At 37.0% G+C, this 15,877-nt stretch overlaps 2 protein-coding genes across 2 annotated transcripts; both read right to left on the reverse strand.

Annotated features, from left to right (window-relative positions):
• Positions 1-2,016: 2,016 nt before the first annotated feature.
• Positions 2,017-2,879, reverse strand: LOC102718316 (flowering-promoting factor 1-like protein 2). The gene has a single exon (XM_006645222.3). It carries the CDS (start codon positions 2,733-2,735, stop codon positions 2,376-2,378), a length of 360 nt encoding a protein of 119 aa, XP_006645285.2. The 5' UTR covers positions 2,736-2,879; the 3' UTR covers positions 2,017-2,375.
• Positions 2,880-11,548: 8,669 nt separating this feature from the next.
• LOC102721333 (glutathione S-transferase 3) lies at positions 11,549-14,648 on the reverse strand. Its single transcript, XM_040520182.1, has 3 exons — positions 14,193-14,648; positions 13,453-13,501; positions 11,549-12,281 (listed from the first exon to the last, which is right to left on the reverse strand). The coding sequence occupies exons 1-3, from the start codon at positions 14,361-14,363 to the stop codon at positions 11,827-11,829; spliced, it is 675 nt and encodes a 224-aa protein (XP_040376116.1). The 5' UTR covers positions 14,364-14,648; the 3' UTR covers positions 11,549-11,826.
• Positions 14,649-15,877: the final 1,229 nt, after the last annotated feature.

Genomic DNA, 15,877 nt, shown 5'->3' on the forward strand with positions numbered 1-15,877 from the left:
ATTACGGATGAAAAATAACTTATGAATAAAACTTTTATACATGTATTTATAGCGATCTAAAAGCCAAGACTAAAAATAAACTTTGGTGAACCCCTAAAATCAACTCTAAATTTAAGATTAAAAATTTATATTTTATCTTATAAGTATAAGCAAAAGCGAAAAAATGGACGAAAACCACTCCCCTGGATTGGCAGCATGCATGGTAGGCATTCTTGGCCAAGGCTCATCGTTTTGTTTTGAAAAAAGAGGTAATTGTCACCTCCCAATTTCAACTTCTATAGCAATATTATATTGGTGATGTATCTCAAGTAAAATACCTGTAGTTTGCCTAATTACATATGTTCCTTAGTTTTTCAAATACTTAATCACAACTAATAAAGATGAAAAAATATGCATCACAGTTTATGTAGAGTGAGAAAGCTACAGTGTTAATAGTGCAACTTGACAGGTCATTAGCCTTAAAGATAAGTTTGCTACATGAGTATGAATCTGGCTTTCTTTACTGGAGTAAAGATTTTAAAAAGACCAACAATCAGCGTCCACATGAGAGGAGCCCACGCATGAACAGCAATATTCAGATATTAATTCCATCCTAGCTATAGAGAATCTCTGTCTGCAGGGTTTTGCTCTTGGCCTAACAAAAGAATAAGCATATCTCCAAAGGATATGAATATTTTTTTTTGCGGGGGAAGGATATGAATATATGATATGGCTTTTCTTCTAACTTATTCTCATTTGGCGTTTTTAGTCATTTTTTATACTTCATTTGCTTACTTTTTATCTTACATTCTCAGCACTTTATATCGCATACTTGTCACGTCGAATTCTACATTAATTCTGTATTTTGTATTTTACTCTTATAGTACCTCCCCTTTCCTTATGTACAGCATAACGTATACATGTATCGCTAGTAGTAATAATTAGTGTTATGTGGTCAATTTTCACATAACGTATTATATGCTAAAAATGTATTAAGCAATAAACACACAGTTGTTCACTCCATGTCAATGGTTTGGAGACGAGAGGTGGGATCGAAGGGTATATATGTCTAGTCTTGTTTTTGGATGGGGTAATCCTAGCTAATGGTTTAGTATGAGGTATGAGATGCTCCAACTTATTAGAGATGAAATATTTTTAGAGATAAGTTAATCCTAGATTCTATAGGAACATTCTCTTTTAGGGATGATTCTGATCATATCTACCCATCTCCGAACCAAACAATCTTACCATTGGACTCATTCCGTCTCATCCTATCCCATTTTGTAAAATATACAAATTTGCATGTCCTCCGTCGTGGTCTAGTCATTCAAACCAAATAAGCGATGATATTATTGAGTTTTGTTATACGTTTGTCTGTTCATTTTATTTCATTATATATATATAATGTAAGTTGTAATTAAAATATATTTAGTTATAACTCCAATTACAATAGAATAAATTATAATTATATAATTCTCCGGAATATAATGAACAACCAAACGTGTAACAAGAAATTAACAACATCATCTACCGAAATACGAAACAGAAGCACTACCGTCAAAACTGTTGCGTGCGTATGTGATTGTTAGCTCTGATTCGTGCGTATGTACCTGTGAGCTAGCGGTCCTGGACTACGAGTGAGAAGCTTCGAGATCCGGACCTCCTCCCAACTTGTACAAATAAATGTTCACATGAACATGGAAGCATGCATGCATGAAGAATTGATGATGCAACTACGGCCGTACTGCGTTCCTGTACTGCAATTTAATTTTACTGTTGCATGCCCAGTACGTCCACACTCACACATACATAGAACTAGAGCGGTGAAGCCAGCAAAACCATCAATTTTTACTGTTGTATGTTGTTGTATGGAAAAACAAATACAACATATTTATAAACAAAAAATAATTTAAAAATAAAAATTATATATATATATATTCTTAGTGATATAAAAGCTAATGCTGAAAAATAAACTTTAATAAAAAAATAAAACTCGGTTAAAAAACCTAAAATAAACTCTAAAGTTAAGATTAAAAATTTAAATTTTAACTTATAAGCATAAGCATAAGCGAAAAGATGAATGAACATTACTCTCTAAGTAAGTACAACAATCAATAATTCGTAATTAACATTACAAACCCATTCAGATGAAGGCAGATCTATCGATCTCGAGTAGATGACAAACTAATTAACACTAGTATAGATCATTAGTTGATCTAGTGCAGGCAGGGAGGCGAGGCACGCATATAGCTAGATTAATTACATGGGGTTAGAGAAGAAATAAGAAAAAAAAAACTTAGGAGCTTTTTGGTTTGAAGGATTTTTAGAGAAAAAACGGAGGAATTAAACTGTTTTATCTGAAATTCCAGTAAAATTCGTGTGATTCGAAGAAACCCTTAGACGTCGATGACGCGGAAGGCGTCGCGGTTCTTGACGACGATGTCGTACATGTGGACGGAGCCGAACTGGGCGAAGTCCTTGGGCAGCGATATCAGGTCCACGGAGGAGCGCTTGTGGAACTGGAGCATCGGCGCCGCCATGGCGCCGCCGGCGGCGGCGGCGGCGCCGGAGTAGTAGCGCTCCCAGCCGAGCGCGGCGAGCTTGCGCTCCAGCGAGGCGTAGGAGGCGACCACCTCGCCGGACGGCGTGTGCAGCAGCGCCTTCCGCCGGATCCCGCCGGCCGCGTTGCTCGCCGCCGCCGGTGGGTTCTCCACCAGCTTCACCACCCCGTTCCTGAACACCCACACTCCCGACATATATACGAAACTCCTTAATTTGATTTGATCTTCTTGTGTTCTTCTTCTTCTTGTGTTCTTCTTAGCTGCTAATTAAGCTAGTGTAGTTGTAGCTTTGTGGATTTAATTGCTAATTTGGTGGTGTTTTTGTGTGTGTTGTTGGATGGAAAAGGATGGCACGCGAGAGGGGGCTATAAATAGGGATGCAGCTAGCCACCGGTGCACTCGGATCATATCACTGTGCATGATTCGTGCACACGTTTTTTTTTTCTTCTCAGTAATAACATTCGGATGCGTCCATTGTATATGTGCCGAGCTAAGTCGTAACATCAAATTTTAGATCGAAGATGGGCCTGATCTAGGATTTTAATCGATGGGATCGGCGTCGATTGTTTCTAAAGATTATGGCCTAAGTAAAATAACATGGCACATGAAGTACAAAATAATAATGCTTATTGACTAAGTGAATTTAAATTTTCCTTTGAAATCATTCCCAGTCATATTTGTGACATTCCCAATCATATCTAGAAAATAAAAATAAATTATCTTGAATATATTGTAAAACCATATGCTAGCCGGTTAGTCTCTTTGTCCTATAATAACTGCAGCCCTACGTTTATTACGTTTATGAATTATATAGGATTGTAGCATATTACAGGAGGAGGGTAATAGCTAGAATCAGTGAACTGTGCACAACTACCGCACAATGCTTTGATGGGCGGATCTCTGGTCGATCTGGAACGGATGGTCCAGACGTGCACAAGGTCTGCTGCAGTGTACGTGTTAGCATGCATGATCTTTGGTCAGCAGAGCATCGCATTCGATGGTATCCAGTGCCGGCCCTGGCCTACATTTGCTTACTGGAGTAAGCCTGCACGTATATATCATGCATTCATGAGTAGAGTTAACTTTAGCTAGGGTGGCATATATGCATATGTGTAGCTTAATGAGTTGCTCTCTCTGATTTTTTTATTTGGTACTGTTAACTTATAGCTAGGGTTGGTTGTTTATTTTCTCAAAACTTTTATGTAAATATGTAAAATTATAAGTCATATTTAATTTTTTACTAATAAATCAAATCATATTAAATAATTAATAATTACATAAAATATTTGAAATATAATGAATAATCAAACATAGACTTAAAAGTTAACTGCCTTAAATTAAAAAATAGGAGTATAGTATTGAGATGCAGAGGCATATATCTACACCTAGCTACAGTGCCTAGATACTCCGATAGATCCATATATGTTTATAAGAATATAGTTAAGATATATAATAATTAACCTGCAGCGGTCTAGGAGCATGGGCTCTTCCTTCAATTCCGCCCGGAATCTTTATGTTCGATAGATACATCTCCACCTTATCTCGTGGGTATATACTTTGCCGTTCCGTGCACCCATGTGTGTGTAGGTGTATATATACACACACATGTACATATACACACGTAACATATGTACATATATCTATATTATATTTCGGTAAAAAAAGTCTCTAAAATCACCTTTAAATTTAAGATTAAAAATTAAATCTTGACTTTTAACTAAAATCAGAAGCGAAAGGACATGTGTAAGTATAGCCAGCCAATCAAGGACATGCGACGACTAACACGGGAGCAGAGCCGGATCTAGCATGGGGACAGCAAGGGCTCGAGCCACTGCTATCTCCGTTAAAGCCACGGGAGTCTCACTAAGACCTCTTAAAATATTATAGTAAAAATCAATAGAAAATAATAGCTAAAACTCTATTAAACTTATTCAGATATCTTCAGTAGCCAGATCCGCCACTGAACTTTCATACACGGACTACGATTGATCAATGACGGTGGCACTGGCATATATGGAGCCAAAGCATGCATACACTGCAGATGCACAGGACAACAACTATGGTGCAGCCAATATGCACGGAATCCAATCCTCGATCCTAGCTACAGCTAGCCATATACATATACGAATTTCAATACACGCAAATGGATTAGCATCGATTCGCCGGCCGCTCGATCGTATATATCGTCGGCGACTTTAGCCCATGGATCGAGGAGATTGGTCGATCGATACATCGCCATCTAGCTATCGAAACGGTTAACCTCGCTTGTTCTCTCATCGTATATCGGTACATAGCCAGCGGAGGATCTAAGGTAGTCAACAAGGTTCGAGAGATCTAAATAAGTTAGAAGGTTCGAGAGATCTAAATAAGTTAGATAGATAGAGTTTCAACCCTCTTTTTAATTAATTGATTTTTATCATAAATTTTTAAGAGAGTTTTTGTGGGAGTTTCAATAACAACACGATAGCGGGGCTAGAGCCCCGCCGTCTCCATGCTAGATCCGTCCATATACATATCTAATTCGTAACATATGCTTATTTTTGTCTCATCTTATGGTTATATCTGTTTGATTTAGATTACTATGAGTCTATGAGTTACGACGTGCGTACATATGATCGATTTGATTATAAGAAAAGGTTAAACGTTTTAATAAATAAGCTCGACAAATTGATTAAAAGATCAATAAAGTTGATGAAACCTTTATGTTAAAATATATTTGTCGAAGAATAGAACAAATAATCCGTTTCATACGTGCTTGCGTGCGTGCACAAGAATATATATCTATCTTTGATCCCTTAGCCATTTAATGCTCCATCATCCATCCGGATCGATCCATTGCCGGCCAGCAATATCACTATCGATCTCATCATCACGTCATCGCCAACCATGCATTCGATCATCTCTCTATATATATCACCTCGCTCTCAGGCTCTCGCAGTTGTGCTTTGAGTGCAAACGTAAGCAAAATTTGAAATATTGATGTTAAATTTGGTGCTGGTTTTGGGATTTCTTTAATGTTATTTATTTTTTAGCCATTAATTAAGATCGATGAGAATAGTGAGATATTGTAATTATCTATTATCTCATGATTATTGACTATTATCTCATGATTATCGGCTAATATATCGTAATAATGGTGAGATATCGTACGATTTTCACACCCAAATGACCCTAGCTCCATTTGATTATTTTTATTTCAAACTTAAGCGATATTTATCATATCAGCAGGGAACGGTTTTGTAAAAACTGATGGTGGGAACCATCTGGCTATAGATTTACAGCCAGCCTCTTTTCACTCCCCCTCTTCTCTCTAAGGTCATCTTCAATGGCTATCTATAAGGGCATCTTTAATGTGCATGCTAAGAGGGTGCCAAGAAGAGAGAGAAAGAAACATGAGAGATGTTATACATTGGACCAAAGGTGCTAGCTTAGAATTTAAAAGCACCTGTTGCCTTTTCTAGAACCTGGTGCTAAGGATTTTTGTTGAGAGACTGTACTACAATTCTATCCGTCAAATATTTTTATAATCTATGGGACCCATCTTAACATGGACTATAAGATTCTATACATTAGAGCAATATTGAGCTATGGTGTCAGTGGCTGACGTGCCCTCCTTAACAAATTCTAGAGAACTAAACACTAAAGTTGTCCTAAGCTATCTATAAGATATGTTGTATAATTTTTTTAATAGAGGAGAGATAAAAGCTATCCCTTAGCTAAGATATAGTCCATTGTATATTTTTTAATGTCACGTGAGAATGATTCGTGGGACCATTTATAGTACTAGGTTTTTGCTAAAAGCTATATCATTAAAAAAATTATTTTTTAGTGTGCTTATAGATAGTAGTAGCTTGCTATCTACTCCGTATTATGGCAGCAGCAATGCAGCACGTTGACTGTGAGTGGGCTCCGACGTGGCAGCAGTTCACAAGGAGATCTTTGTAACCCTGCATGACGCAGAGAGCACTTTATTGACACTTGTACGGGGCCGGGGGCTGATGCTCATCGATTGGCCCAGCACAGCACGAGTTGTCGCAGTCGATCGAGGATTGATGAATGATCAATCACGCGGCTGCACTGTTTTAATCAGGGCCAATTGCTCACGACCATTAAGAGCGAGTTGCCAACCACTGAGTCTGAATCATCTATAATCAATCTAATAGTTAATTTATATAATAGTTGTTTATAAAACATTAATGTATGATGTCATACATACACTATGTTGTACATTCTTCTTCTCTCTCCTTTCTTATATCTTTAAAATATTTAAAATATGTTTATAGCTAACTTATAGTCTGTTACTGTATTTGCTCTCTAAAGGTTGTTTGGCATGGGCCAAGCTCTAGCTTTAAATTTTTTATGGGCTTTTTTATCGTTCTTTTTTATCGTTCTTAGTACCTATGAAAGAGTTTACTTCAAAATTTCAGTACATTGAGATAAAGAGATAAATTATATTTTAACTTCTTGAGTACTAAATCTTATACTAAAAATATAGTATCTCAAGATTTTTTTAATGATGATATTTTTTTTTAAGAACTGGAGCCCAATTAAATAGTCTTAGCTTCTCGTAAAATTGAAGTGCAGTATACTGAGTTAATCACTTAATCTGGCAATAAACCAGAGCTGAGCTCGAGCAGCCTTACACAAACTTCACTTCTAAGTCAAAATTAAGAGTTGGAGTTTTACCCAACATGCCCTTATGCATGTGGGCTATGAAGATATTCCCTCCATTATAAAATACAGTACTAGTAACTTGTAGTGTTTATTTCTAAAGTACCAGAACTTCTCTACCTACTTCATTCTTATATTTTTGGGCAACAAAAGTAACCATAAATAAAATCTATTATATACATGTAACTTTGATCAATTGAGCTATGGCTTACAAATCGTAAAATAATTCATGGGTCGAGATTTTATATAGATGTATTATTTGTGATTCAGAATTCAATGGTAGAACATATATGTTAGGATAGGAAAAACCACGATCAACTCTAAAATTAAATAAATTTAAATTTAGAATAAGCCTGCGTAGCCTCCCAAACTCAAGCCTTTTAAATACCCTCAAGTTTGCTCTAAATTACAAGCCCGTCCCGTACATTAACCCACTCTAACACAGCAAGCAAAAAGATCTGCTAATAAATCAACAAGCAGATGACGATGCAATTGCGGAGATTGTTTGGTTTTTTCAACGACATATTTACGAATAAAAAATAATTTATAAATAAAATTTTTATAAGATCTAAAATCCTAGGCTGAAAAATAAACTTTAGTAAAAAATTCTCTAATATCAACTCTAAATTTAAGGTTAAAAGTCAAATTTTGGTTTGTAAGCATAAGCAAAAATATGGGATGAATATATCTTATACTTATTCTCAAATAAAACATGTAATTATTGAAATCAGAATCGAGATGGATAACATAAAATGGATTGCGTACATGTTGTGATAACTTCAAAAACGGATTCTGTTTTTTTTCTTTTTACATAGAATAAATCTTGGCGTTGTGGAATCACGAATTTGTTCGCCAAATGAATTCAGAAAAGATTTCCTATTGGACAAAGGTGAATTAGTTCCATCTGCTGGGTTACGTTAATTAGGAGCCAACCGTTGCACGACATAGCGCACGTGAAGGTTGATGATAAGTAAAGCTTAGGTGGAATATTGCATATATAGATTCTTTTCTACGGAATTTTTTTGCCTCGTCAGATTTTTTATTTACAGAATTTGAACATACCAGACACGTGCAGGTCATCTTTAGGGTTGTAAAAAAAGCAAAATGATATATTTACAAATTACAAACAAAAATAATTTACGAATAAAAATTTTATATATGTGTTTATAGTAATCTGAACATCAAACCTACAAAACAAATGTTGGTAAAAAGCCTAAAAACTAGCTTTAAATTAAAAATTAAAAATTTAAATTTTGGGTTATAAACATAACCCAAATCCAACAACTGGTGGACTATTAGAATGGAAGTGCCACCCAAATATATTTATTCATATTGTGAAAAATTAAAAAAAATGCTTGTGGGTGATAGCTTCAGCTAGACTTAATTCTCCTTTAATCTGGGGCTGGATTCCATTGCAAAACTAAAAAAATAAAAATAAAAAATATTTGTAGCCAAACAAAGTTCTTCCTTTCGGACAGAAATGGATGGATCTTTCATTTTTCTTTGGGATGAGTGGCCCCATTTATTAAGCCCATTATGATTGCAGCATGATGACACAAGCTGCTAGCCCATAAACCATACTACTAACACAGCCCATAGCCCATAAACCATCCGTGATAACCGTCGTCTTAAAAAGAACAAAAGAATTGCTAAGTAACCTTCGTGCAAGGTTCCGGGTGAAAAACTTAGTCCTACACTTAACTTAACGAGCAATTGTCTCATCCTTAAAAAAGGTATCATAAAGATACCACTGTTTTCTACGTAAAATTTGGTATCTCTGGTTACCTCCATCAGGGATAGAAAACATGCTCTAACTTAACTGTAGTGTAATTACATTATAACTATCAGCTCTAAACCATCATATCGCATCGAGAATTGTACAGGAGAAGAGAGAAAATCATGCAACCGACGATGTTTAATAACTATGTATATATACAACTTATATAGAAGTTACAGTACCAATGATTAAACTATAATTATATTGTGCTTATTTATTTCGGATTATAAGTTATTCTGGCTTTATCATAAGTCAAATATTTTTTAGTTTGATTATCATTACTTTGTACTAGTTTTATTAAATACATCATTCAATATATTTTTTATAATATATTTATTAAAAGTATTATTATATTTTTTCCATAAATTGATCAAAGTTGAAGAGTTTTGACTTAACAATAGATCCAAAATGACATCTAACATGAACAGGAGGGAGTAGATACATTTGAAAAGAAATCCACTGAAGAATAACTCATGAAAATGTTTTAGATAATCCCCAAAAGGAAAGGCTTATAATTATGAAAAGGGAATCCGGATGAACATAAAATGGATTGTGATAACTTTGAAAATGTCCTTTCTTCTCTTTTCAGTGGAATAAATCCACTGTGGTGTTGTATATTTGTTAACCGATAGAATAGGCTAAATGAATGTAGAAAGATTTCCTCATTGGACAAAAGGTGAATTAATTCCATATGTTGGATGGTTACATTAGGATACATGTAAAAAATAAAAATGAGGGAATCATTTTATCGTCCATCCCAATTTGGATTTCTCTTATAAAAAGATCACAGTTCGGATTTACTGATTGAAATATACGGCCTCATGTTTTCACTTCTTCTTATGTTTATAAACCGGAATTTGAATTTTTAAACCTTACATTTAGAGTTGATTTTAAGTTTTTTCATTGTATTTTTTTAGCATTTACTTTTGGATCACTAAAAATATGTATATATATTTTTTATTCCTAAATTATTTTTTGTTTGCATATATGCCGTTTAGCTTTTTTTAAAGCCAAAAGATGACTCTAATAATCCTGTGAAAAGATGCCATTGGACCCAACCGTTGCATGATTCTATTGGAGCTAAAAGATGACCCTGATAATCATGATTCTATGCCAGGTTGATGATAAGTAGAGCTTACACGGAATATTGCATATCTAGATTTCTATGTTATATATGTTCTCTCTACGGAAATTTTTCCGCGAGAGATTTTCTTTTTTTACATAGCAGACACGTGGAGTACTGTAAGGGTAAGTTTGAGGAGGTAAAAAAAAAATGTGAAACAGGGTGGGTTATTATCGTGTGATTAATTAAGTATTAATTATTTTAAATTTAAAATACATCAATATAATTTCAAATTTATGTAGAAAAATATTAGAAAAAATATTTATGCATGCTTACTAGAAATGAGGGGAGCTTTTTCCTATCCAGTAGTCTCGTACGCTACTTGAGTCTTTTTGGCCACCCAAATATTTATTCCTACTGCAAAAGATTAAAAGGAAATGCTGGTGGTGCATAGCTTCAGCTAGAATTGATTCTCCCTAATCTTGTGATATGGATTCCTATCGCAAAAGTTGAAAAAACATTAAAGAAATGCTTGTAGACGGTAGTAAAACAAATTCATCCTTTCAGTCAGAAAAGGATGGATTATGTTTCTTTGGGACAAATGGCCCATTTAGTAAGACCACGTGCATTATGACTCGAACACATAAACCATACTACTGCCATAGCCCATTTGGAATATCTCACACAAACAGATCAAGCAATCCATGTTACATCGTATCTATTGCGCATTGTAACATGGAGGCCAGTCAGGTGGATCATGCGCTAGCTAGGGAAACTTTCCCTTTGAAAATTTCTTGTACTTAGGTTGATGGATCCCCCTAGATCAATTTTGAATGCTTTGACGAACGATGCAACTATTTTCCCTTATCAATAAAGCTCGTCAAATGACTTTCCTTTGGAAAAAAAAGCAAGTAATTTCTCCATTTCAGAATATAAGTAGTTTTAGAGATTGGTATTAAAAAAAGATAATTTCATTCATGCCGCTACTATAGTTTCCAATATTGGTTTTATCCCTAATTTTTAAGGTTTTTGTTGTTGACCATGTTTTTTTACTGAAGTGGATGTTTACCTGTCTTTGACGGATGTCAGTAGACTTGGAATTGTTATGGTAAAAAATAGGAACGAAAGAAATAATGATTTTGCAAAATTATGGATTTACCTTTCTACCGTGTATATTTTGATAAAATTATGAAAATGAGATGATTGGTCAAGAAGAGATGTGATGAACTTTAGGGGGGGAGTCTGTGATGGGTTGAAAAAGAAATATAAATTTTGAGGATGTTATATTTTAGTACCAATTTTGAATATTTCAAGTTGTTATACTTTATAACTGCGAGAATGCATCACAATTTAAAGGGTTAATTAGATTAACGCGTCTCTAATGTACACCACGGTATACATCTACTTTGGTTATCTTGCAGTGGCATAGTTCTAAATATAAACAGTGAATAGTTGTAACATATTTCAGAACCGTGAATAATAGCATGCACATTCTAATTAATCGGAATTTAAATCTGAATTTAAATCAAATGCCTCTCCGGCAAAGCAAGCACATGAGTTCATTAAAACATAGCGTAGTAATTAATGGTGTACATTTTAATGCCTGCAAATTTATTCGTTGTTTTCATTCATCAAATGAGATCTTCTCCACTACCCCAGAAACTGACGTGTAGGTGCAATAGCACGTGGGCCCACGTGGGCCCACATGTCAGTGAGCAGTGTTGTGGTTTAATGCTTGCAGTACTGTTTCTGCAGTAGCGCCGGCGGCGCGTGGCTCAGGCGGGCGGCGGGATGGGGATGGCGGCGGCGGTCTTCTTCCACGCCGGGCGGCCGGAGATGTCGTCCCACCACGCCTTGACGTGCGGCCTGGACGTGAGGAGCTCCGCCTTGGGCGTCTTGCCGAGGAAGAAGAGGTAGCCCATGTGGTTGACGTCGGCGAGCGTGAAGTGGTCGCCGGCGAGGTACCTGTTGGCGGCGAGGTGGGCGTCGTAGACGTCGAGCACCTTGGCCAGCTCGCCGGCCTGCTTGTCGACGACGGCCGTGTCCGGCGCGCCGCCGAGCAGGGGCTTGACGAGGAGCTGGTACACCAGCTGGGAGACGGCCGGGTAGAAGTGGTTCGACTCCACCTCCAGCCACACCTCCAGCTTCGCCGTCGACGCCGCCGCCGGCAGCAGGTCGGCGCCCTCCGCCTTGTACTTGGTCGCGATGTACCGATTTATCGCGCGTGACTCTGCAAATGCACAGGAAAATCAATAATATTTTTCAGATTTTTTTCCCATAAACAATAAAATAAACAGACCACGATCAGCTAGTAGCGGTGGACACTAACTTAAAATAAATCAATAATTGTGTTGTTTCGGGGGTGAAAGATATAAGATTATTTGACTTTTAATAGCTATTTAATGATACAAGCAATAAAATATAGTGTTTAGGAGTTCGGGAAACGTAGAATAATTTGTAGTGAAGAATACTGCCTAAGAAGTTGAATTTAAATTTAAATTTAAGGTTAATTTTAAAGTTTTTTACCCTAGTTTATTTTTGAGTGAAGTGTACCAGCGGTCCCTAAACTTGTGTGCATGTGTCATATAGGTCCCCGAACTCTCAAAATGCATTTTTAGGTCCCCAAACTTGTCCGGTGATGTCATATAGGTCCAAACGGGCTCCGACTCACTCCATCCAATGACGTGGCATGCCACGGTGGCGTCTACGTGTTGGTGGGGCCATGTGGGTCCCACATGTCAGTATCTCTCTCCTCCTTATTCTTTTCTCTTCCTTCTCGTAGGCGCTACCGTGGCATGTCACGTCAGTGGATGAAGAGGATCAGAGCTTGTTTGGACCTATATGACATCACTGAACAAGTTCGGGGACCCAAAAATATATTTTAAGAGTTCAGGGACGTAGATGACATATGCATACAAGTTTAGGTACCGCTAGTGCACTTCACTCTTTATTTTTTAGCCTTCATCTTCAGATTGATAAGAACACGTATATCAAAATTTTACTCATAAATTATTTTTTATGTTAATAAGCCATTTTGTTTATGCTTAATTCAATGTAAGCTAGTCGATTGTCACGCAAACTAAATAAGAAATGAACAATGTTTAGATGATGGGGAATTAAATATATATTGCCAGCCTATAGCTTGAGAATTTCCAGCATAAAATTATTTTTAAAAAAGTTGAGCACTTAAGCTGTACTATCAGACTAGTCATGAACTCATGATGGTAGGGTAGGAAAGTCAACCCAATAAAGTAAACGCTGTTCAGATGAAACAATTATTAAAGAAAAAATGTGATGCTAAATCACTATCAAGAAAATCTATTGCACCGCAGTCTCTAAACGTATATTAAATCAAAATTTTGGTGGCAGTTTGTAAGTTAATCGGGTGGTTAATTTCTTACCATAGAGGACTTCATCTCCATCCTGCAGCACGGGGATCTGGCCAAATGGCTGCAGCAGAACATCCACCAAGATGTGAAATTTGAGTTGAAGGGGATTCAGGGAAAATTAAACCATCACCGACCGATGTCCGAAAATCCATTCTCAAAATTCTTTTTCTTAATCTTCAATTGGATTTTTAGGTGTGATAAAATAAAGTTGGTGCATCCTAAGGAGAGAAAAAAAAGAAACCGCTCTTAAGAACAACAGAGTTTTTGGGTCATTTCATCGAGTGAAACAAGAATGGCGTAGGTCGGTCTACGAGATAATCTCATTGATTCTAGTTTAACTAAACGAGCTGGTCCAAGTTTTGTTTAGCCGAATCCTGCATATCAGCAAAGAGAAGTAAGAGCATCTCTGAGACAGAGATGCCCCCTAAAACTAAATTTTAGGAATTACGCTAAAAAATATGTCTAAAATTAGTTTACTTGTGTCCTAAATTTAAGGTAAGAATATGTGTTCCTAATACCAGTATTCATTTTTATATTTCTGTTGAAAGTGTTGAAGAAGTGTGTAATTTTTATTTCTAATATTTTTTTAGATGAACCCAATACAAAATAAAATATTAGCGCTCTCTTTGGATGATCTAAGGCTAAATTATCGTTTAAAAGCGTACAATTTTAGGGTTGAAATCCGTTTAGGGGATTTGTGGTGTGAAACATAAATATTAAAAAGAAAGAAAGAGAGAGTTAGAGGGGCGTACGTTGAGGGCGAGGAAGTCGGGGTGCTTGTGGGCGGCGGTGCGGAGGTCGACGGGGACGATGTCGAAGTCGATGCCCTTCTCGTTCAGCGCCGTCGCCACGCGCACCACATTCCCCGACAGCGCCATCCCGTACACCTTCACCTTCCCCTTCCCCTCCCTCTCCGCCGCCATGGCCCGACCCCCTCGTTCTCCTCCCGCCGCCGGGGCTTCTCGATCTCCCTCTCTCTCTCTCTTGCTTCCCCGCGGCTACCTACTGGCCGGCGAGAGGAGAATACTACAGCGGCGGCGGCAGCAGCAGCAGCAGCAAGAAGAAGAAGCAGAAGCAGAAGCAGAAGCAGATGAGAGATGGGATCTGGAGGGGAGGATGAATTGATGGCGCCGCCGCCAGGTTAGGTTGGGAGGAAGCAGACGCGATGGCATGGGCGCATGCATGTAGAATCGTCGTCGTCGTAGTGACCGTTGACCGCGGCGCGCTGTACATACGTGGGCACGTATTATCCGCTCGTTGCCGATGAAGTAGATGCTTGATCTACTTGCCAGCGATTTAAAAATTCGTTTTCGGGTAAATATATATACACATGTTGGGGTTGCTTTATTACGCAGTATTATTTATAAACAAAATAAAATTTATAAATAAAATTTTTGTATACGTGTTCGCAATGTGACCTACAAAACAAATGCTACAAACAAATTATGATGTAAAAAAATACCCAAAACCAATTTTAAATATAAGTCTTCGTATTCTAAATTTAATTTATAAGTATAAACAGTTTATAAGTGTGATCCGAAAGTAAATGGTGGAGACAAGTAGACGCATCACGAAAAACGAGTGAGCAAGAGAGCTAACCCGCGACAACTCACCCGGCAAAGAGACGTGAACACCATCCGCCACTATCCGATCCCACCGGAGCGGAAATAATGCCACCGCTCCACGTCTTCGATCGTGATCCCTCCATCCACCCACCGTCGACCAACCGCCAGCCGCTTGCCCGTTTTCAAATACACTAGCAACTTGAGGAGTAGGTATACTTTCTTCTAAAATATAATCATTTACAAAATTCGAATTTTATACCTAGTATAAATATTGATTTTTATGATTTTAATCATTTTAATGATTTCAGAGTTAATTAGTTATTCAGAGCGTTCGTTAAATGGTAGTCGGTATTACTGGTGAGTAGACGTACTCCGATGTATCAAAAAGAAAATTTGCATAAAGTAGAAACTATTTTGGTATGTCTACAATATATTTTTAAACTAGCAATTATTGAATATTGATTATTTGGAAAAAAAGTTAAAGTTCAGAAGTGAGGATGATAGGCATAACTTAATTTGAAGGTATTGGCATCCAATTTTCCGGCGTCGTTAAATGTATTATGGATAACACGCAAAATGTGTGAGAGAGTATGAGAACAAGAATAATAGAGGGGTCCTAACTCTGTCATACAATTCCAGTACTCCTACCACGCATGTTTGGTTCAAATTTTCAGCCTACACCATTTTATGTATCCTAGTCAGTTCATTCAATTGACTGGTCACCGACTAATACTGATCGATTAAAACCGACTTTGGTTTTCAGAATCGGTTTGTCTGTGACTAGTATATCCCCTAATCGAGATGGTTTGCCATTGGTTACGGACTACTTCCTTCCTTCGTCCAATAATAATTTTATTTTTCGATTTTGATGT

Source organism: Oryza brachyantha, chromosome 1 (assembly GCF_000231095.2).
Source record: "Oryza brachyantha chromosome 1, ObraRS2, whole genome shotgun sequence".
NCBI lineage: Eukaryota > Viridiplantae > Streptophyta > Magnoliopsida > Poales > Poaceae > Oryza > Oryza brachyantha.

Coding starts and splice junctions, on each gene's coding strand:
- LOC102718316 (XM_006645222.3), bottom strand. CDS start 2,735: ATGTCGGGAGTGTGGGTGTTCAGGAACGGGGTGGTGAAGCTGGTGGAG.
- LOC102721333 (XM_040520182.1), bottom strand. CDS start 14,363: ATGGCGGCGGAGAGGGAGGGGAAGGGGAAGGTGAAGGTGTACGGGATG. Junction 13,502..14,192: donor CCGACTTCCTCGCCCTCAAC/GTACGCCCCTCT, acceptor GTTCTGCTGCAG/CCATTTGGCCAGATCCCCGT. Junction 12,282..13,452: donor TGGAGATGAAGTCCTCTATG/GTAAGAAATTAA, acceptor GTGCATTTGCAG/AGTCACGCGCGATAAATCGG.